Genomic DNA, 24,090 nt, shown 5'->3' with positions numbered 1-24,090 from the left:
GGATTATTTCTACATATGTTCACCTCATTATTTGAAACTTTGGCCACGTTTAATATGAACATCCTTCATTGTAACACTCTAGAGGCCTTTAAGACATAAAATATGAAAAGCATAATAGGTCCTCTGTTAGACTGTAGCCAACATGTATAGTATTGTAATAATGCAGAAACACATTGATGGCTTTGTTAGATTCTGTAATTAATTATAACACTATTTCTATATTTGCTTTAATCAACAACATAAATGATAGAACAAATGTTGCCTGCCTTGACATCAGAGGTCCTCTTTAAGAATGAGCGTCATATTGATAAAACACATAAAGGGTTTAACACTTTTTTGTTATTATTAATATCTATTGTTATTGTACTGATAAACAGTTTAAATCCATTTGCCTCTGGCTACAGATTTTTGCTGCATTGTTTTCACATCCTGCGGATTTGATTCCAGTCATCCATCACTATGAGTGACACAGCTGATTAAGAGAAATGAACCAAAATAGCAGGTGTGCATGGAGACGCCCACACAGATTGTGCTCCCCAAACCAACAATTTTAGAATTGTTGTTGCATGCAGAGCCCAGTATATCTTTAATCTTTAAATGTGACTGTATCTATGCAAAAAAAGTTCGTTCAGGATTTTTTCAGACTCAAAGGAGGCACACTGTGAGCTTTGGAGAGAATCACTGAATGTTAAAGGGATAGTTCGACATTTTGGCAAATTCACATATTGCCGTAATCCCTATTGTCATATGAGTAGGTATATTACCTTTAATTATCAGTGCCTGTTGTTCTGAGATCGGTGGGGCAGAGCTGCCTGCTGCTCGGCGCATAAAATGGAGGTGAACGGTACAGCCCCCTCTCTCCCTCCAAACTAATCAAATACACCATCAAATGACTCCAAAACCCTCTTGTGGACAACTTGTAGCTTACACATTCACCATGCTATGAAATAATAATGTAATATTACGAGACAGAGTTGTTTTGAAGCCACCAGTGTGTGAATGGTTGAATGTTACCATTCTTACGTTTGCTGACGTGCTGACGTATTGCGGTAAGCGAGTTGTGTCATTTCTGGTGTTTCTGTGACAGCATCTCTGTACTGCTCTGGTGAATTCTACTAGCCTGCTTTCTGCTTTCTCACTTCAGGTGCTTTAACGTCTACTCCAAGTCTTAACCCACACTAGTTCTGTTTAAGCACTTATAGCTCTCCTCCTTTCTACGACTTTCTCGCTAATCTCTTAGCTGTTGTTTGCATGTTACTAGCCTTGGTAGCTACATTAGCTTTACAGCTAGCGATGGCTTCTCCCTCTGCTCTTTCTTGCTCAGTGTGCCAAATGTTCAGTTATGCCTCTGCCTCCTTTAGCGACAGTGGTAATTGTAACAAGTGTAGCTTATTTGCAGCGTTGGAGGTGAGGCTTAGTGAATTAGAAGCGTGGCTCTGCACCATGGAAAACCATTTAGTAGCTGTGGTAGTTTGCCAGCCCCCTGTAGCCGGTGCGGAGCCACATAGCATAGCCTTAGCCTCTGCTAGCTGTCCTCCGGTAACTCCCATTCAGCCAGGAGGATGGGTTACGGTTCGCCAGAGGCACAGCTCCAAGCCGAAGCCCACGGCTCACCACCAGCCTGTTCATGTTTTCAACCGCTTTTCCCCACTCAGCGACACACCCGCTGAGGATAAAACTCTGGTTATTGGCAGCTCTATTTTGAGGAACGTGAAGTTAGCAACACCAGCAGCCATAGTCAAATGTATCCCTGGGGCCAGAGTGGGCGACATTGAATCAAATTTAAAACTGCTGGCTAAAGCTAAACGTAGATTCAGTAAGATTTTTATTCACGTCGGCGGCAATGACACCCGGTTACGCCAATCGGTGGTCACTAAAATTAATATTGCCTCGGTGTGTGAATATGCAAAAACGATGTCGGACTCCGTAGTTTTCTCTGACCCCTCCCAAATTTGACCACTGATGACATGTTTAGCCGCATGTCATCATTTAATCGCTGGCTGTCCAGGTGGTGTCCAGCAAACGATGTGGGTTTCGTCAATAATTGGCAAACTTTCTGGGCAAAACCTGGTCTTAGATGGAGCTGCTCTCATTTCTAGGAACCTGGAAAATTTTATTAGTAATTTAAATCCCTGACAACTCAGAGTTGAGACCAGGACTCAGAGTCGCAGTCCTATACGCCTCTCTGAGCTTCTAGTTCAGTTACCCAGCCATAGTTTTATACAAACGGTGTCTGTCCCCCGACCACCTAAATTATTTAAATCTAAAATTAAACAAAGAGGAGTTGTGCATAACAACCTCATAAAAATTAAAACCTCTTCTGTGGCAGAAAGACAAAACAGGAGAATTAAATGCGGACTGTTAAATTTCAGGTCTCTATCGTCTAAAGCAGTGTTAGTAAACGAATTAATATCAGATAATCATCTTGATTTACTCAGTCTCACCAAAACCTGGCTGTGTCAAGATGAATATGTTAGTCTAAATGAGTCCACCCCTCCCAGTCATAATAATACCTACATTTCTCGAGGCAGTGGCCGAGGAGGGGGAGTTGCAGCCATTTTTAACTCTAGTCTGTTAATCAGTCCTAAACCTAAACTAGATTATAATTCATTTGAAAGCCTCGTTCTTAGTCTTTTACATCCGACCTGGAAAACCTTGCAGCCACTTTTACCGTGCTCCTGGCCCATATTCTGAATTTGTATCTGAATTCTCAGAGTTTTTATCCAGTCTAGTTCTTAAATCAGATAAAGTTATTATTGTAGGCGATTTTAACATTCATGTCGACGTTGATAATGACTCCCTGGCTACCGCGTTTATCTCATAATTAGACTCCATTGGCTTCAGTCAGGGTGTACATGAACCCACTCACTGTTTTAACCATACCCTCGATCTAGTTCTGACATATGGAATTGAAATTGATAACCTAACAGTCTTTCCACAGAATCCCTCGCTATCGGATCATTATTTGATTACTTTTGATTTCTTTTTACTCGATTACACACCACTCAGCAACAGTTACTATACTAGATGTTTATCAGATAGTGCTGTCGCAAAATTTAAGGAAATGATTACTCCATTGTTAAATTCAATACCAAGTCCTTCAGTAACAGAGGTTTCCCGTACTGACTTTAAACTCTCCTGAATTGATCATTTTGTTGACAGCGCCGTAGGCTCGCTGTGAACAACACTCGACTCTGTAGCTCCTCTTAAAAAGAAGTTAACAAAGCAAAGAAAATTCACTCCTTGGTATAACTCTCAAACCCGTAAGTTAAAACAAATATCGCAAAAGTTTGAAAGGAATCGGCGATTATCCAAACTGGAAGAATCTCGTTTAATCTGGGCAGACAGTCTCAAAACTTATAAGAGGGGCCTCCGCAATGCCAGAGCAAACTATTACTCAGCTTTAATAGAAGAAAACATAAATAACCCCAGATTTCTTTTCAGCACTGTAGCCAGGCTGACTGAAAGTCAAAGCTCTATTGAGTTATGATTTTATGAGCTTTTTTAATGACAAAATTCTAACTATTAGAGGCAAAATTCATGACCTCCTGTCCTCAGATAGTAGGCCTACCTATCTAACCTCAAACACAGCTGTAAGACCTAATATATATTTAGATTGCTTCTCCCCAATTTCTCTTCAAGAACTGATCGCAGTGATTTCTTCATCTAAATCATCAACGTGTCTCTTAGACCCCATCCCAACTAGGCTACTTAAGGAGGTCTTACCTTTAGTTAACACTCATATATTAGATATGATCAATATATCCTTATTAACAGGCTATGTACCACAGTCTTTTAAGGTAGCTGTAATTAAACCTCTATTAAAAAAGCCCACCCTGGATCCAGAGGTGTTAGCCAACTATAGACCAATATCTAATCTTCCCTTTCTTTCAAAGATCCTTGAGAAAGTAGTCGCAGACCAGCTGTGTGATTTTCTCCATAATAATAATTTATTTGAGGAATTTCAGTCAGGATTTAGCACTGAGACAGCACTAGTTAAAATTACAAATGACCTTCTGATTGCTTCAGACAAAGGACTCGTCTCTGTACTTGTTTTATTAGATCTTAGTGCGGCGTTTGACACTATTGACCATCAAATTCTGCTACAGAGACTGGAACACTTAATTGGCCTAAAAGGTTCTGCACTAAACTGGTTTAAATCTTATTTATCTGATCATTTTCAGTTTGTTAACGTTCATGATGAATCATCCTTACGTACTAAAGTTTGTTTTGGAGTTCCGCAAGGTTCTGTGCTCGGACCAATCCTATTTATTCTATATATGCTTCCTTTAGCCAACATTATTAGAAATCACTCTATAAATTTCCATTTTTATACGGATGATACACAGTTGTATTTATCGATGAAGCCAGAAGAAAGTATTCTATTAACTAAACTTCATAACTGCCTTAAAGACATAAAAACCTGGATGAGCACCAATTTCCTGATGTTAAATTCAGACAAAACTGAAATTATTGTTCTTGGCCCCAAACAACTCAGACTCTTTATCTGATGACATAGTTTCTCTAGATGGCATTGCTCTGGCCTCTACCACTACCGTAAGAAACCTTTCTCAAGAAAAGAAAGGTCTGGCTGGGCCGACTCTCACTTTGAGATTGGAGAAAAAAACACCCCGGCTGCGTGTACTTCTTTCAACCAATCACAATCGTTCTGGGCGGTGCCACAGCAACGGTGCACTTGCAAAAATATTGCCGGGGGGAAACAGGTTTTGGTGTAACACGCCCACCAAAATATCGCCTACAGAACGCGAACCATGGCAAAAAAATGGCTACATCCCCGCAAGATCAAACACAGCAAAAGTTAGTAAAGGACGTGTTGAAAACGGTTGAAAACTGCTACACAACCGGAGGTGGTAGGGCGGGACTTCAGCGGGTGGCTCGTTCCGCCCAATGAGAGGCTGATCTATGCAGCGAACTTCCACCCACTCAGACTAAGCCTATCCTGACCAGAGAAGATGCAGAAAAATTGGTCCACGCTTTTGTTACCTCAAGGCTGGATTACTCTAACTCTCTGCTATCAGGTAGCTCTAGTAAGTCCTTAAAAACTCTCCAGCTAATTCAGAATGCAGCAGCACCTGTACTAACAGGAACTAAGCTTCGCTGCACTGGCTCCCTGTAAAATCCAGAATTGAATTTAAAATCCTACTGTTAACTTATAAAGCTCTAAATGGTCAAGCTCTGTCATATCTTAGAGAGCTCATAGTGCCTTATTATCCCACCAGAACACTGCGCTCTGAGAACGCAGGGTTACTTGTGGTCCCTAAAGTCTCCAAAAGTAGATCAGGAGCCAGAGCCTTCAGCTATCAGGCTCCTCTCCTGTGGAATCATCTTCCTGTTACGGTCCGGGAGGCAGACACCGTCTCCACATTTAAGACCAGACTTAAGACTTTCCTCTTTGATAAAGCTTATAGTTAGGGCTGGCTCAGGCTTGCCTTGTACCAGCCCCTAGTTAGGCTGACTTAGGCCTAGTCTGCCGGAGGACCCCCTATAATACACCGGGCACCTTCTCTCCTTCTCTCTCTCTCTCTCTCTCTCTCTCTCTCTCTCTCGTATTCTATTACTGCATCTTGCTAACTCGGCCATTCTGAATGTCACTAAATCAGCTTCTTCTCCGGAGCCTTTGTGCTCCACTGTCTCTCAGATTAACTCATATCGCAGCGGTGCCTGGACAGCATGACGTGTGTGATTGTGCTGCTGCCGTGGTCTTGCCAGATGCCTCCTGCTGCTGCTGCTGCTGTCATCATTAGTCATTAGTCATACTTCTACTGTTATTATACACATATGATTATTATCACACATGTATACTGCCAGATACTAATATATACTTTCAACATATTGTACCACAGTAGCCAGAACTATAACGATAATATTATTACTTTCATTAATGTTGTTGTTGTGTCATTACCGTCTGTCCTGCATCTCTCTCTCTCTCTTTCTCTTTCTCTCTCTCTCTCTCTCTCTCTGTCTCATTGTGTCATGCGGATTACTGTTAATTTATTATGCTGATCTGTTCTGTACGGCATCTATTGCACGTCTGTCCATCCTGGAAGAGGGATCCCTCCTCAGTTGCTCTTCCTGAGGTTTCTACCGTTTTTTTTTCCCCCTGTTAAAGGGGTTTTTTTGGGGGAGTTTTTCCTTATCCGCTGTGAGGGTCCAAAGGACAGAGGCAAATTGTGATTTGTAATACTGGACTTTATAAATAAAATTGATTGATTGATTTTGAAGCCAAATGCACATACAGTACTTGCTGGGCGGGGTGATTTAAAACGGCGTATGTTTAGTGCAGAATCAAAACAAGTTTGTTGATAAGAACCCAGAATATAAAGAGGAAGAGTTACAGGTTTTGGAAGAAGAGAGATAAGAAAGGCTGTGGCTGCCGAGCAACCAGGGGCTGAGGGGAGACCCAGAGCCGGCATGGATTGGTGGTGTAATGTGGGGCTTACTGGCCACTTTATTAGGTACACCTGTGCAATCTAATACAATCCAATACAACAGCTCTGCCACACATTCTACGTTTACAAAGCTTTTACATTTTCAGTTTTTGTTGACACTGTCAGAAAGGTGATTATTCTACTTTATTATTGAGGTCATAGTGGGTGGTGCTGGTGTACTGGAGTGCAATATATTGAAAAGTGTTCCTAATATTTTGTCCCCCTCAATTAGACAAAATTAGGAGGCCAAACCAGTACCATACTTGCCAACTCTCCCGATTCACGCGGGTGACTCCTGATTTTTAACCCTATCTCCCGCGATGCTCCAGGTCAGTAATTTCTCCCGCTAATCTCCCGATTTTACAGTGAAGGAAACAAGTAATATTGTGGGGGATATTTGTCGCAGTATCTGGCAACCCTGGCCTGCCTGCGTGTATGAGGCAAGCCGGAAAAGAAGAAGAAGAAGAAGAAGAAGAAGAAGAAGAAGAAGAAGTCGTCGTCGTCGTCGTCGTCACTCGCTGGTTTCTGTCTTCCACTCAGTTCAGCGCCCAGACAGAGATGGATAGAGAAAGAGAGACACCTGACACCAGGGCCACACCCCCGTGGAAGTGCTGCGAACCAGCGCACCGAAATTCTCGCGCGAGCCGGACCACTTCCGTTCACATCAGACGCGCATTTCTCCATGCTGGTCGACAAGCGGTTCTGCTCCCAGCTGTTGTCTCCGTCACCCGGCTTGACACATTCGCTCGCGGCTCGCACAGAAAATAGACCAGATGCCGAAATGATCGCTGCAGGGCGCGAGCCGGCCACGGAGCTGCGTGGCACGGCACAGCCGGTGTGGATGACACAATTGGTTAACACGTGCGCCGAAAGGAAACTGGCTTCGCTTCTCGGCGCTTCGAGGCTATTCGCAGCGCTTCCGCGGGCGGTGTGGCCCTGGCGACACTCCTCCGAGGGTGGCACAGTCAGTGGCACGCACTTTTTAATTTGATGTGCAATAAATACTGCATACTAAATGCACTGCAGTGTAACCGCCTTATTATTTAGCCTTCTGGTACTCATTTCAGCAATTAAAACTGCTAATTTTTTCATTGTCCTCAATGGTAAACAGAATCATTTTTTGAATATCAAAGAAACAACTTTTTCAGAACAAGTTTCCTTCTCAGGTTTAAAATACAACACAAGAAATGACGACAATTATACGCACACCCTGCGAAAGAACCTTGTTCCTTGGGCTGATACACTGATGAAAAAAAATCTCCCTATTTTTCACAACAGTATGCAGTATGCAGTACACCACCACCATTCACTATGACCTCAATAATAAACAAAGTAGAATCATCACTTTCTAGACAATGTCAACAATAACCGAAAATGTATAAGCTTCGGGGAAAAAAATCATGGTATAGCCGTTCTACTGGATTGCATTAGATTACACAGGTGTACCTAATAAAGTGGCCAGTGACTGTATGTTACATACATATGTTGATGGTGGGATGGGACGAGAGTACGCCTCAAGATAATCACTAGCTATGTTTCCATCCAAAAGTGATTTGAATCATTGGGAAATGTGCATTAAAAGAAATACGAATCCTGTGTGTTTTCATTAAATGTACGGACTTTGGTGAAAACTACAAACTCGCGTGAGTTTTCTGCTTAACCGGAAACAAAACAAGTCTCACATTCTTCTTCTTCTACATTTTCTGGCAGTTGGCAACCAGCTTGTAAATGCATTACCGCCTTCCCGACCCGGAGTGTGGATATCACCATGGAGAGAGGTGCGCTACGTCAGACTTAATTCGAACATAACTGTTTCCATCCCCCGTTTTGCGAATCAACATTTTTCGAATCAACCAAAACCTGACTAAAGCAAGCGTATTTTCAGTTTGTGCGAATCAGGTGATTTTAAATCGAATTTTGGAGTTTCCATCATAATTTTCCGATGTGATACTTCTAGATGCGCATCTAAACAGGCTGATGGAAACATGGCTACTGGAACACGGGGAGAACATGCTAACTCCACACTCATAAATCACCACAACTCCTGAGCGAACAACAACATAAAATGTTCCCTAGCAGTCTGTTTATTCCCAACAATGAGAAGTAATGCCAGTCACTTCACTATATGCTCTGGGCAAGCACTTATCCATAACATAACCACAACAACATATGCATTTTAGCCTTATTTACCATGCTCGGGTTGTAGGCTAATGTTACTCAACATGGAGGTAACGTTACAGCAGAGAGATTGCTGAGCAAAATACACAACGATCACTTACCACGTCTGCTCGTTTTGTGATGCTGACAGATGGTATGACAGTATCTTTCAAGAAAAGCGTTTGACCCATTCCTGAGCTTCTGCGCTCCATCCTTTCAGTGTAGTCCTCCGGTAAAAAATGGTTGGAGCAAACAAACATTTTCCGGACCATTTCCACAGGCGTGTTGGGGTCGATGTCCAACACAAATAGCTATTGTTTCATCCTGTCCGTATTTTTGGTTGGTACAACGTGAAACTTCACTTTGCTCCATGTCTTTGGCTTGTTACTGCAACCTTTTACAATACAAGTGTAAACCATGATTTACAACAACACTCTAAACTTTTCTCAAACTTTCTGGCGCGTCCAGCTGACGATACCACAATGCAAGGCTGCAAGCAACAACAATGGCACTGTCTCAGGTGCGCACTGTGTCACTCCGCCCAGTGGTTTAATCAAGAAAGTAGTTCTGAGTATTTGCTTCATGTGTCGTAATGTTACTTAATTATACATTATTATTTCATAGCGTGGGGAATGCGCAAGCCATGTGTTTTCCACTAGAGCGTTTTTCGAGTCATTTGATGGTGTATTTGATTAGTTTTGAGGGAGAGAGGGGGCTGTACCGTTCACCTCCATTTCAGCGGGAAGCTCTGTCCCACGGATCTCAGAACATCAGGCACTGACAATTAAAGGTAATGTACCTACTCATATGACTATAGGGATTACGGCAATAGGCGAATTTGCCAAAATGTCGAACTATCCCTTTAACATACCATTTGTTTTTTACAAGAATATTCTACAGGGTGCATTTACACTGTAATATACACCATAAGTAATATGTAATAAGAAACAAAACAAACATCTTACATTAATTAACATTTACTTTAACTTTTTTTCTAGATAGAATTTTTTTATGCAATCTTTATTGATTCATAAGAGCACAAATTTAATATTGTCTTGACACTGTTGTCTCTTTTGTCCTCAGTGCCACTGCAGCAGCCCAACATCTCCCTGACATCTCCTAACAGAGGGCTGGTCTGGAGTCCTAAAGGAGCAGAGGTCACCAGGGGTTACAGCTTCATCTTCACCTGCACCACTTCCTCCTTTTATCCTGGAGGTGTATTGTCTCTCATCTTCTCTGACTCCAACATCACCGACACCAAGCCAGCAGTCAACCACTCAGCCTCCTTTACCTTTCCTGTAGCTGAGTATGAACACCAGGGAAACTACAGCTGTGTGTATGAAGTCACACTGTCCTCAAGGAAATTCAGTTCTACACAGAAAGCACCCATTAGTGTCATCATTAAAAGTACGTAGAATGTAGAATTTAAACTAAACGTTGTGTTTAATGTAGTGCTGTAATCTCCTGGTCGACTAGTCGATTATTTGGTCGATATGCTTTCGTCTGACCAAATTCTCATTGGTCAAATAATTGCTGTGTTACTTTCAACAGGAGAAAAGTGCAAGCTTTCCAGGATTAATCCATTATTTCCTGCAGTGGGGGGACAGGCTAAGGCCCTGTTTAGATGACAACAGTTTCTCTAAAAACGGAAAAGTCTGTCCTTTGCGTTTTAAAAAACTTCTGTGTTTATATGATGACATTATTGAAACGATCCCTGTTCACACAGAGCCGCAAAAATCTACTGGATACGCTGTAGCATAGCTGTCAAGTCTCCCGTTTTGGCCGGGAAACTACTGTATTTTACCCCTTTCCCGCCGTCCTCCCGTATTTGTATTTTCCCGTAAATCTACCGTATTATAATATATGTATAATGTGCTTCATATACCCTTTTGTCAGGGATGGTTTTTGCTATGGGCAATGTGGGCGCAATCTATGTGAGGGCGTACGAGCGCCCTCCAAAAAAAACAAAAAACCCCTAAAAAACTCGCCAGTTTTCTAGACTATCGCTCATTTCCACGTCAAGTTAGTGGAGTGGGCGCCCTATTATCACGTTTCAACCAGCAGCAGAAAAGACACAGACAGGAATACGGCGGAGGCTCACAGTGCTCTGCGGCGCAAGATAACGGCTTACCGGCAACAGAGTAGTCTGACTCCAGGTCCAGTAATTTACTCTTCTTGGTGTCATGACTGCCCAGTAGTACCTGGACAAACGAGCCGTGGCGGCACACAGGTATGTGACGTGTCAGAGGAGAAACGAGCCGTTCACATTTTTCTCTTTGTGGCATGTAACGGCCCACAAACCTCACCGCACTTTAGGGACTGTTCTTTACTTATGAAGGGACTGTTCTTTACTTGTCAGGGGAGGAGGGTGGCTGGTTGATTTTTATTTTATTTTTTTATTTTATTTTGATCCCCCCTATGTTAATCACTTACTGATGCTGTTTTTGAAGTATGAATAAGTCAATAAGTAATTTATTCCATTGAAATATCATTGATGTATTATAGAAAAGTGATTTATCAGGACCGCCTCTGCCTTTTGTGTTTTCAGTTAGGCTGTATTATAACGTAGGAATGTTCACAGGGTCGAGGTGGAGTTGCTACAGTAACAGATCTACACTATACTTAAAATCAACAGGGTGAGCAGCACAAACAGAGCTCTGCATTGTTGTTGTGACGGTCGGCATGCCTAGTGACTGCGCATGTGCGAAAAGTCTCTGTTTTCAGAGGAACTCCATATTGCAAGTTTACATGACAACGGAGAAGCTGCAGCTTGCACTCTGGAACCCGTTTTCAAAACGTTGCGTTTTCAGGCACCCAAAACGCCGCTGTCGTGTAAATGATCGGCCAAAACACAACAAAAGTTTACCGTTTTCAGTTGAAATCGTTGACCTATAAACGGGGCCTAAGTTACCTGTGAAAATGGGGGTGTTTTCAAAACACCCCCGTTGTTGACAGAAAGTTGAACTTGCCCACCCTACGCTCAGCGTCGCGGTGACGCAGACCTCCTGTCAGTTTCTGTACGCTGAAGCCACCTCCCTCAGTGGAAACGAAGCTTGTATTTACTTGTATTTCACAGATAAGAAACAATAAATTGTTAAGACAGTAAAGCCTCCACTAAAATAGCATTTTAAATCTTGTGTGTGATATATCCTTTAGGGATTTATACTTCAGGATTTATCCTGGCTTCATATGAACAGAGGAACTCTCCACTCGTCGCTAAGCTAATTTATACAATGTAAAATGCCATAGGCTTGTGCTGATAATGTTAGCATGTTGTATTTGCTTGGAAGACGTGTTTAGTATAAGACAGTTGTTTTGTCAGTGAATCTTGTGAGTTGTAATGAAGCCAAATTGAGTGCCGTTACCTTTGTTAAATGTTGCTGTTGTCCCTGTATGTAAAATGCCATAGACTTGTCCTAATAACGTTAGCATGTTGTATTGGTGGGGGAAATGTGTCCAGATAAAGACAAGTGTTTGTCTGTCGGTTCTGCGATTTATAGTGAAGCCAATTTGTGTACTTGTGTTTGAAACTGTCTCTATTAAACCATGTTCAGTGTGTGTTTTGAATCAACTAAACTTTACAGCACTTAACACAGTCCTCCACCACCGGCGTTTTGGAGGTGTAACTGCAGAGTGACACAGACACACCACCGCAGAAGTAAAAATAACGTGCAGATTTTTTTTTTTTCCCCCACGACTAATCCATTAGTTGAAAATGTGATATTTGATATGTATGACTTTAATAGACCAAGATTTTCTTTGGTTGACTACAGCCCTAGTTTAATGAACAATAGCTGAATTATACATAGACTACTACTGTACTTAGTGTATGGCTACATCTGCGGCACAGCCGCTAATTAACAGACAATGGGATTCCCAGTAAAGCTGAGAGTAGCAAAACCGACAGCACCTTGGTCCAGACTCCACCTCAGTAGCAGGGCTGGACTGGGACAAAAAAAATGGCCCTGGCATTTTTGGCCATGGCGGCCCAATATGATCGGTGAAATGCCATAAGCACACATTACGCTGTTACCAAAATTAAAATAAATCTCAGTAGTACCCTACGTGAGGATGCAGGCAAATGCTCAAATGCATGAAAAGCGGGACAGGTGGACACCCATACATGGACGTACACAAACAATCTCCCTCCCAACATGAAAGAGTCTCTTGTTCATTCTGCTGATATTACTCCTTACCGGGCCGGCAGTGGCTACTCTGTTCTCCTCAATCTGTCCCTGGGCCATATCTTTCTGTCCCTCCTCCTCCTCCTCTGAATCATCTCCACCAGCAGCCACCTCTTCTCCTGAACTACTCTCTTGCAGGTCCACATTTATGTTTGGTGCAACGGGGTGTACTGCACTGGGTGCAGACGGCCCTGCTGCACAAGATCTTCCAGCAAACATGTCAGATATTTTCGCGCATTTGGCTGCATCTGCCTGCAGATTCTTGCACCTTTTCTCCCGTAGCTTCTCAGCACCTCCCTTGGGCTTTTGTGGTTTATCCATCAGTGTACGTTAGTAGGCTATGCACTCCACCACTATGCACAAGGCACACAGCCGGCTACTCGAACTCAGGAGAACTCAGAAAATGAGTGGGGAGGGGGCAGGCTGTGAGGAAGGGCTGAGAGATTTCAATGGGGCCCAATGTCACTGTAGAAAAATAACCAATGGGCAGTTTTCCGTGCTTAAAAGGCTGTATATCATTACATTAAATAAATTAAGATTGTGCCGGCACAAAATATGCCCACCAGGCATTGCCCGGTATGCCCTATGGCCAATCCAGCCCTGCTCAGGAGGGATGGAGAGGGTTGGCAGGGACCAAGGGTTGACACATTCTGGTCAGTTTGTAGATATGTGGGATGCCGCCCCCCCTTTTCCCAACTCAAAAGGCCTGTTGTCAGCTTATAAAGGCTGCCCCTGTGGAGCTCTTGTGTGTTGCTTTCCAGCTGCTGGTAAAGTGAAAGATACCTCAGCCCTGGGGTGGACAAATCTCCCCCAGTGCTCTCTGACCATGGTTGGGGAGCTGAAGATGGAACAGTTAACGACAGTTTCAGATCAGATGAATGAACACATGGTGGAACACTTTCCAGAGTGGGATATTTGTCAATGACGAGTGGAAGGCAAACTAAAATATCCAGTGCATCACTCCTGAGTTTAAGTGAGCTCTCTCATCTTTAAATTGAACAGGAATCAGGGGGGACGAGATCTCCAGTAGGTATTTTGACAAAGGTGACATCAGCCTGGACATTTCACCGTCACTTGCGATGAGGTAGACTGCTAACATGCTGTTTTCAGCAAAAAGAGGCAGTGAAAATGGCATTTTGATAATCATATTGACATTGTACCACCATTCAATACAGTTTCAATGTTCATGTCAGTCACAGTAGTTCTATGGACAGAATCCCTTCATTTGTTATCATAAGGCTTGTTATTTTGAGATGTTTAATCTAGTGTGTATATAGAACAGATTGTTAATCCTATGATAAAAATGGACACAGTATTCAGGATAAACTTTTTTTTTCTTTCCCAGTGCCTTTGTTGCCACTGGTCTCCTCAGTAGCTGCTGGGGGTCTGCTGTTGCTCCTGCTGGTCTTGATAGTGGTCTGTCTGGTCTACAAGAGAAGACAACAAACCAAATGTCCTGGAACTCTCGTCCAAACTCAAAGTCTGTGTTCACCAGGACACACAGTGCATTACATGAAAAGACTAATTGTTTCTGATTGTTTTCCTTTTTTTCTTGATACACTTTCATCACAACATTTGTGTTTGAATGCTTGCAAAGAATTTATTCTGATGCTCATGACACATTTTTGTTCTAATGATTGTGTTTCAGTGGCTCTCACAGTCAGGAACGTTTATGGGAGTGATGAGGATGAGGATGAGGATGAAGAGGGTGAATGTCAGAATGTTGATCCAATGGACACCAAGAAGAAACTCAAAGAGGGAGCAGGGGTGGAGGAAGAGAGTTATGATTCTGAGGAGCCAGAGAGTGATGATGATCACAATTATGCAAATTTCATAAAAGCCAAGGAGGACTGTTTCAGTGTCAAGGAGAGCAGGGGAGAAGAGGAAGGAGAAGAAGAAGAGGATGAAGAACATGAAGAAGAAACCGGCAATGATGAAAACATCTATGCAAATGTAAACCAGCCCTTTGCTGAACCAGCTGTGGACATCTATGGAGAAGTTGAGGATATTTATCAAAACTTTTGAGGTGTCCAGTGGTCAACAGTGTCACAGTGGTTGCCATGGACAAAGGACTAATTTTTTGACCCGGTGCAATCAATTTCACCAAATAAATGGAATGTTGAAATCTTAAAGTGGAGATGAAACACTGAAAATTATGTCTGCGGTTCATTGGATTTTTTTCCTTGGGCAAGATATAGCACTGTAATCAAACTTGATACGCATCTAGATTTGCTAAAAAAGTAGATGGAATTTCATTTTTCACCAGTAGGGTGCAGCCATCTTTCAACAAGCTAGTTTGTGACATCACCAGAATGGTAGTTTACTAGGAGCGCTGGGTACAACACTGTACTTCGGACTAGTTAAGTGTTGATAAAATGGAGTTAGAGAGTTTTGATGAGACACAAAGAACCACAGACAGTTATGCTTTTTAAGCCAACTAGACCAAACATAGTGGTACGACCTGTTTCCATGGAGTTGGACAACAGCAGCTAACTTGAAAATGAAGAGCAGCCTGAACTTGACTAATGTTATGTTTAATGTCAGGTCGCAGCAGCTGACAATCCACAATAAATACCAAATATGTGCTCTATAACTGTTTCCATCAAGTAGTCAGTCCACAACAATGGTGTGTGAGGCTTATGACATTAAATTCACATTATGATGTTGCAGCTAACATAGCTAATATTAGCCTAACCCAGCGGTTACACCCACAAGCCACCTTATATCATGATCAACATCATTCTCTCCTAGAATCTAAGAATCATATGTACGATATATCACCATCAGAGGAACTGTTGGGGCGGAGTGGCACTGAGCATGTTCCATTTTCCAGTGCTGGTGGTGTCAGTTCACTGGGTCCACTTTACTTGCTGTTTTGACTTAAGAACTGAAGTTTGGGATTACTTATATGGATACACAAAATCGCTCTTTAGTTTGTTTGATAAAAGGACAAGGTACAGGGCAGGGCGTCCCCCTAATATAATGGTAGGGTGGCAGCAGCACCCCTAATATAATGGCAGGGGAAACACTAGACATGTTTCAAGCACCATTTGCAGTCAGTGAAATCCCACACCGAAGATTTGTATGAAGCCGATGCATCTTCAAACTTCTGTCTCTCAACTCCTCCGCTTGTGCTTGCCATGGCTCTCTATGTTTGTTTTTTCACAACAGTGTGAGTTTGTGCAGCAGGCTGACTCGGCCGTTCTCTTTATACATCCATAGACTCGGCCTGTGGATAGGCACACACACAGTGGCCTGTAAAGCATCAATGCAAAATTAACTGCAAAACCGAAAACCCGCAGTCCATAAGGGCGTATTGATCCGTGCAGGGCGGACCGAACTGTTCAATATTTTATCGAGGACCACTGCAATGTGTATAAAGTATGTACAAAGTATGCAAAAAAATGAGGATAACACATTCACTCTGGTTGTCCTACTTCACACAGTTTAGTCGCACTTAGCTACCGAAGCTATTTCCAGCGACACCCGCCATCTTTGGTTACACACACACAAGCGACAACATGCACACACTCTCTTAACCATGGTCAAAGTCAATGTCTCTCAGTCTCACAGTTAAAAACTAAGGTTCTGCTAAAACATACAGTTATCTTTTACCTGGGTGTTCATTATAGTCAGCTTACCTGTAGGAAATGTAGATACACAGTTCAGATTTAGAACTCTCTTGGTAGCGTACACACTGCAACTCATCAAGTAGGCTACTGACCACTCTGTCTGTTCCACTGATACCAAGTCAAGTGTAAAGCTTAGAGTGCCCTCTACTGACGAAGCTGAGTTTTACAGGAATAACAACAACCATGCAAAGCACATTCACTCAAAATACCTTGTAATAAAAATAATACAGGCAAGTGACACAGTAGTTTTCTTATATTTTCAGACCGTAGCTTTCCCTCAGTTCAAAATTTAAATTGGGGGGCAAATATTTATCTGTCTTTTCACACACACTGTGCCATATATACATATATTTTATTAAAATAAAAGTTCTTGCTTATCTTTTTGCACATGCACACAGACTCAGATATGACCGCTGGAAATTTTAAGATGGGTGCCAGACAGAACCAGACAGGACTTAATGGTGTAATAATAACCCAGTATTTTAGAGCGGAGCAATCGGCAGCCAATTATTTATTTTTGCAATCGACCTCCTGATGACTAAAAGATTACTATCCTTCTTTACTTCCAGTCTGGTGATGTCTTAATGTATCCATCTTGAGTTCAAATGTGTGTTTCCAAATTGACATGAACACATAATGTAATCCAATGAAATAAAAGCACAAACCCTAGAAATGACCATAGTTGAATCAACACCTTTGTGACACTGTTTAGGATAACTTTGTTTTTGTTTTTTAAACTGGACCCTATTTCCCTGTGTAAACTGGTCAGAGACTGATGTGAACAACCTTTTTTTTAATTGGTCCAGTATTGAGCTGTAGCCACAGACTGAAGTGGCCCTGTGGCTTTTAAAAAGTTAGTCTGTGTCAAAAGCAGTGAGGATCAGGTGTGAATCGCTGCAACCCACAACTTCCTCTTCAGTGCTTTGATGAACAGAACTCACAGTGCGCCTGTCAATATGAACTCTCCTGTGAAGGTTGTGATGCAGTCATCATGAAACACTTCATATATTTGAAGCTGATCCACAAAGGCAACCAGTGATTATGATATTTATCAGTATTGTTTTTAACCAAATTATTTTCACAGGATTACAGTAAAGAATTTATCAATTCAGGAGATAAAAGATGAAAAATGTTGTACTTCACCATCATTCAAACTGTTTCTACTAGTCTTGTCAATCAGGTTTTTCTATATAGCACAATATGACAAATTCGAAATTTGCCTAAAGGGGCTTTACAATCTGTCCTTAAACCCAAGATTCAGGTGTAAAAACTACAGTACCTGGACAGACAGACATGCAAAAGATGTTTTTACAGAATAACCAACAGGAAAAAATTACAGTACAGACAATGCAATAAACAAAAAATATTCATACACTACTGTGTATAAGACACAGGAATAAACTGCAGGCATTTAAATGATCTAGTGTCATTTATCAGCTTATGTGCCACAAGAGGGCTCAGGCTGACAGGCATCAGACATACTTTAAAACACAGCTGGAGCACAGCAAAAGGCTCTGCCAAAGATCCAGATTCACCTGTCTGAGCATTAATGACACCTATGCTGTGTCAGTAATGCTCTGCAGGTATCTGGTTAACTAAGCTCATTCTGACAGCCAAGTGAGAGGTTACACAGTTGCTATCTACTTTTTTACACAGCTGTGATCCTTATACTGTGGTAAGAGATATTTCAACACGTGAACATTGACCAGCTCAAATTTTCCCCTTTAACATTTTTGTCAGTGTGTGACATAATCAAATACAGTCTTTATTCAGTGTCTGCTTTTCCAGCATATGATTAACTCGAAGTGATGCTGCCACCACCATGCCTATAGTGTGATGATGATGTGCAGTATAATCATGGCATTTTGTCCAATTGTCAAAAGTCTGGTGTGTTCGCTTCTTTCATCTGACTTCAGTGTCTCCCACATGCCTTCAGGCAAACTGCAGCTCAGATGGCATGTTTATTTGCCACTCTCCCATCAAGCTGTAAATGGAAGTTAGGAAGACTCTCTTTACACTTTCATTTAATGCACATTTCTCTCTGCTCCACTCCGGCTTCTACTCCATCAGGTGACTGTGGGCCTCATACTAAATTAATCCAACCAGATTTTGCCACGGTCTCCCTAAGCAAATCATATTTTGCTGTCAGGCTTTAAAGCTGTTCTCCTCTCTGTTGCTGTCAGTTGTCTTTGTAGGACGAACAGATGAGACCCGCCTCCACCCCATCCACCCCCAGTCTTCAGCTCATCACTGCCCAGGCCTGCTCCTCATCCCATCATCCTCATCCTTCAACAATCCCTGTCTTCACCTCCACCACCAGTGTCACGACTCCATCTGTGGGAAAATTCTTAAACTATCCATGGCATCTCTTCCCCCCTTAATATTCACGTCACGATGGGGTCTAATCAGCAAAGAACTTTTTACCAATCATATTGTGCATTTCGTAAAAAATAACTGTTCACTCTAGAATAAGTCTCCTGATTGAACTGGTAACGCACCAGTTAGTGAAGCAGCTGTTGTATGCAGTCGCTTTACCGGAAAAAAAACCCACATAGGTTGACTGTGCAAGCTGCTTTCTATGACCCACACTTACATTCATTGTAAGGCGGTACCCTCTAGTGGCCATTATCATTATTACACAAGCAGAGACTTGATGTGACATAGCATAAAAAGCAACAAAGTCCACATAATGTACAAATAGCCTATCAAAGAAGCCACTATAGAGTTAGATGTGTAATGGGTGTGGTTTGGACCCAATAGCAGCACAGAGGACAGGCAGTTTATATTAAATTTTAATATACTGCTTGTCAATCACACAATGAGCAGGTAGGTACACCACAGTTAAAGTGAGTTTCTTGGTTCAGGGCCTTCCAAGACACAGGTTTAGTACAGTACTTTTAATGTGGTACTCTGGAGCACAATGCTGGTGACTCACCGGCATCCACTGAATACACACAAACAGCAAACAATTCAAAAGTGCGCAACGGTACCATGAGGGAGGAGACAGGAGGCGATGTCACATGAGCAGAGGGTCTGATTCAGGTGAACACACGAAGAAAGCCAACACTCCTGTGAGGAGCCGGCTGTAGAGAGGTCAGAACCGGCGTGGAGTTGAGGAACCAGCGGTGATGAGTGGATTCTGCGGCTCACACACAAAGGCTGAGTGTGCAGCCACATGGCAAGGTAATCCACAGCACTGGAAGGCAGCAGAACAGGTGAACTCCCAACGGAAAGCTGACTGGCAGTCCCTCCACACGGCCATGTGGAACAGACATACAGAAATCAGGAATGTGGAAGCAGAGCTCATGGTTGAGGACAGAAGGCTGAGTGGTTTACCAGGGAGCAGGCAAAGCAGGAAAGTCAGAGCAAGGCAAGGTCAACAACAAGGAAGCAGTCTGGGAACACATGCTGGAAAGTCTTGCATTGGAATAATAAAGAACAATCTGGCAACAAGAATCTGTGAAGCCAGAGTATCAATAGTGGCAGGGAGTAATGAGGCAAAGGTGGGTGGAGTTGGCTTGATGATGTGGGTGTCGTGGACTGGCAGGAGCAGGAGATGTGTGGACAGGTGATAGGCTGGGAGGTAGGTGTGTTGAGTGGAAATTTACTGAGAGAATGGCATGTATAGCATGTTGGAAGTGCACACTGTGACAAGATGGGTCAAACAAACACAGGACTTTAACTAAGGAGACAGGTATTCAGGTCCCAAAGTCAGTGTTGGCTTCTTTTAATAAAAACGTAGCCTAGCAAGCTTATATGTGTAGCATACTAAATTAGTGATGTATGTGATGTGTCATATCATACTTTAGGTTACATTTGTGGCAAGAGTACATATTTGATGCCAAACCAAGGTTTTTTCTTCTCAACCTAACAGCATAGATTTGTTGCCTAAACCTTATCATGTAGTTTTGGAGTGAAACTGCAACCGTTAGAACCATAATGATGACATTTTGGAAAGCAGTGGAATTTGACCTATTTTATTTTTTCAGTATGAGGGAACATTAGCTGTATGCACAGAAGCTTGTCATAGATCTTGGTACTTTTCTATCACCTTCTTCAAAGAGTTGCTCGGGGTGTTCTTTTGTCTTCAAGTTGTACGTTTGATCACAATTCTGACACACTAGAGTTTGGACTTTCTAGACACAAGTACAGTATATCTATTTTTTATTTATTCTTTTACAATCAGTGAAACACCTTGACTACACAGGTTAGAAAGAAATCTGTTTTCACTTTGACTCTTAAGCCTCTTTGGTTGATCAGAGTCACAAATTCTACTTTTATTCAACACTGTAAAACAATAAAACATGAAAACTACCAAGGGGGTTTAATATTTTCTATAGGCATTGTACAGTATATGTGGAGACAACGCTTATGCATTTGCTTTTTTTTTTTTTTGCAAAAACAATTATAAAAGTCAGAATACTCCATAGATGTGTTGCTTTTGTGCTGCAGGTTCCGCTCTTTTGCACTCTATGTTTTGAAACTATTGAGCTGAGAAACTCTGAAGTTTCTGTCGAGTAAATAATCCACCACAGGAGGACATCTGCCAGGAAGGAACAGCTATGTGAAGTGCTTCACTACTCAACAGTTTCTAGTTTAGTTGTCTGCCCTCAGCTCTGCCACTGAGCCTGTTTATACCTGCTATTAACATGCATCTTGGGTGGACAGTGCTAAACTCAAGTGTGAACAACCATCAAGACGCATTATGATCTGATCATTCAAATTTTAAATGGAGTAGGGCGTCAGTATGGAAACTTTGGGACTCACAGCCCTAAATCACACTGACACAACAGTATCTTTCTTGTCTGTCTTTCCCAGCGTTATTCTAACAAATGAGATTTAAACAAATGAGATTTAAACTCTATTTAAACATACAATAATATAATAATGTTGTTATGCATCGATACAAATTAGAACTATGCTACATAACATCATTGTGAGCTTGCTGGTCAACTAATCTTATATTTTGGCTACATTACAGATGTAATTGATGTGGACTGTTGGCAGAGCTGATGTGCTGCAGAATGTTTCTTTTTACTTGCTACACCTGCAGTGCACATATGACCTAGGGTTGGGTGAGACAAACAAAAATAGTGACAAAATACTTTACTTTCATTTTTGGTTTTGTGCGGACTTGTTTCCTTAATTGCTGGAGCCAGCAGGGCACTGTGAAACCTCATCGTTTTCACAGAGTTTCTGTCACATGGGTAAGTTAACATTTACAGACCACAGCGGTGTATGTAAGAGATTTTGAGGAAGTGACACTCGTCTTGGCCCAGTCTCTGAAGAGCTGAGGTTTGTGTTATTTAAAGAGGAACCAGTATTAGTTTCAGCCTGTTTACAGCTGTAAGAGAGAAGGCCAAATGCAGCCGTCGTTTCAACAAAATGTCAGTGTGTAAAACACACTGGTTGGGCTGTGAAATGAAAGCCTCTTAACTTTCTTCGATGTAAATTAAGCAAATTTTAAATTTGATCCTACCTATTTTATTCTTGCTCTTCCCTTGCACTCTTACTGTTATTTGATATTTCATTTATACTGCACCTAACTTTGTAATTTCAGCACTCTTGTCTATAACTTTGTACTCTTGTCTGTATTTTTTTTTCTCTTTTCGTCTGTTGTTTAGCACACTTGATTGTATTTTCCTGCGCTTTTTTTGTCTGCCTGTAAAGTGTCTTTGAGTTTTTGAAAAGCGCTCTATAAATAAAATGTATTATTATTGTTATTATTATTATTATTATCATAAAGCAAACTCACAGTTATATGTAGGCTGTGGATTTGTAATTGAGTAGCAAACCACACTGCATCACTGCTTCTCTGCGCCTATATGAACCCACCTGAGCCTGGAAGCTTCCCTGTGTCACCACCTTCAGTGACCAGGATGGTGAAACTCACACCTAGATTGGTTTTTGGTGAGTAAAACAAGCTAGCAGATGAGCTGCTGTTCCTGTAGAGCAGAATAGTACCTGGCAGGCAGGTAGAAACCTCTCCTTACATTAATGCAACCAGAGCATGTAAGCAATATTTAATCTTTATTCATCATTTGAATCCAACTAAATTGACATTTCCCATAAAACCTGTGAGCTGTTTTGAAGTTAAAGGTCCCGTGTGTGGGATTTAGGGGGATGTAATGTCAGAAATAAAAGAATATAACATAATAAGTATGTTTTAAGTATGTAAATAATCAGCGTCAGCAGCGGCGTGGATCTGGAGCGACCGACGACGTGTACCCCCGCCTACTGGATGCATTTCTGGAGCGTCGCACAGTGTAGCGGAGCCGCAAGCTCACATAGGTGTAATTTATGGGGGGGATGGGTGGGTTGTAACCAACCCAATAATCCAAACCAGCCACCACAACCCCTCCCCCCAATATCATATCATAATTATTGATAATGAATGTTAAGTATTATAAACACGACAATGTGGTAGATTTTCTCAATTTAGCAGTAAAAAATAGTGACGTTTGTCTGCTGAGAAGCGGAGCTTTCCAGTGATATACGGTACATTACGGTAGTGGCAGGAGTGCCTGTGGGGGAGAGGGCGGAAGTCAGCCAAGTAGGAGAGGGTCAGCGGATCAAAGCGAGTACAGCCTGTGAGTGTCGTAGCGATGTTTTAGCGGTGTTTTTTTTTGTAAATAACATCTTCATCTTGGTGTCGTAAATAATTGTATTATTGTTGTTTCTGACAGTTTTGTAGTAGTTCTGGAGCAGTTTTTGCCGTGTTTTCTCTATAGTTCGTCTTTGCTATCGTTCGTCTTTTTCGCCATATATATATATAGGCTATATATATGCACACTAGAGCATAGGATTGACAGAAGGTTTATTAAGTTAAAAACAGAAGGGGCGAACAACGCGTTTCACATGTTGCTTCATCAGATCCGCTCCTGCACCAGCTGGCACCTAGAAGAAGCACTTAGTTGCTGTGCACGCCGGGACTTACAAACTTTATATATATATATATATATATATATATATACATTTTCTCATGCGGGGCATGTCCTCAGACCTGCTTCACAGGCGGAAATCTCAACCCCCCCAATATTCAACTCAAAGTTACACCGTTGGTTCATTCAGAAGGAGAAAGAGAGAAAACAAGGTCAACTTGAGATCGCCTTGCTGTTCACATCAACATTACTTCATGATTTTAAAAGAATTGAGCCAGGTACGCTACGAGGCTAAATTAATATATTTACATTTTCTCCTCCCAGCACATGCACAATTGCGTGTAAACTCCCCATATTGCATATTCATTGCAGCAAACGTACTAACTGGATGCAGACGTGCTATTTTGCACCTTTGAAAGACGCAACCCTTAGTGCACACTGTTAGTAAATCAGTTTGTACATTTTTTTGCGTGTGCAGTGAGTTTGCACACGTTTTTATACACGCAAACCTTTAATAGATCTGGCCCTACATTACCAGGTCTTTTTGGTTTGAAAAGGGGCAGAAAATGTTAACTTCTGTGTGCAGTTTGTAGAGATTTTCTTAAAACTGTGACACAACTGTGTTTTTATTTACTAATACATTTTCAGCATTTCAGATTCTTGCTGCTCAGATATTCAGGAAACAAAACATATTTCAGTATAATCTAAGAGGAGAATAAAGTATATTCATGAAAGAGCCAGAAGGAGACCAACATACAATTCAGGGTACAGTGATGTAAGAAATGAT

General features: G+C 41.8%; 1 protein-coding gene across 3 annotated transcripts in view; it reads left to right on the top strand.

The window, feature by feature from the left end:
* LOC117268252 (uncharacterized) overlaps positions 1–17,190 on the top strand; it is a 44,474-nt gene extending 27,284 nt beyond the window's left edge. For 2 of the 3 annotated variants that reach the window (XM_078161757.1, XM_078161755.1), the window contains 2 exons: positions 9,690–10,013; positions 14,136–17,190. In XM_078161757.1, coding sequence (XP_078017883.1) covers positions 9,690–10,013; positions 14,136–14,815 — 1,004 coding nt within the window. In that variant the 3' untranslated portion in view covers positions 14,816–17,190. The remainder of the gene's footprint in view (positions 1–9,689; positions 10,014–14,135) is intronic. The other variant, XM_078161756.1, reaches the window with a different exon arrangement.
* The last annotated feature ends 6,900 nt before the right edge of the window (positions 17,191–24,090 follow it).

Source organism: Epinephelus lanceolatus, chromosome 18 (assembly GCF_041903045.1).
Source record: "Epinephelus lanceolatus isolate andai-2023 chromosome 18, ASM4190304v1, whole genome shotgun sequence".
In the NCBI taxonomy this organism is placed as follows: Eukaryota; Metazoa; Chordata; class Actinopteri; order Perciformes; family Serranidae; genus Epinephelus; species Epinephelus lanceolatus.
This window is presented reverse-complemented; position numbering and strand designations above follow the sequence as displayed.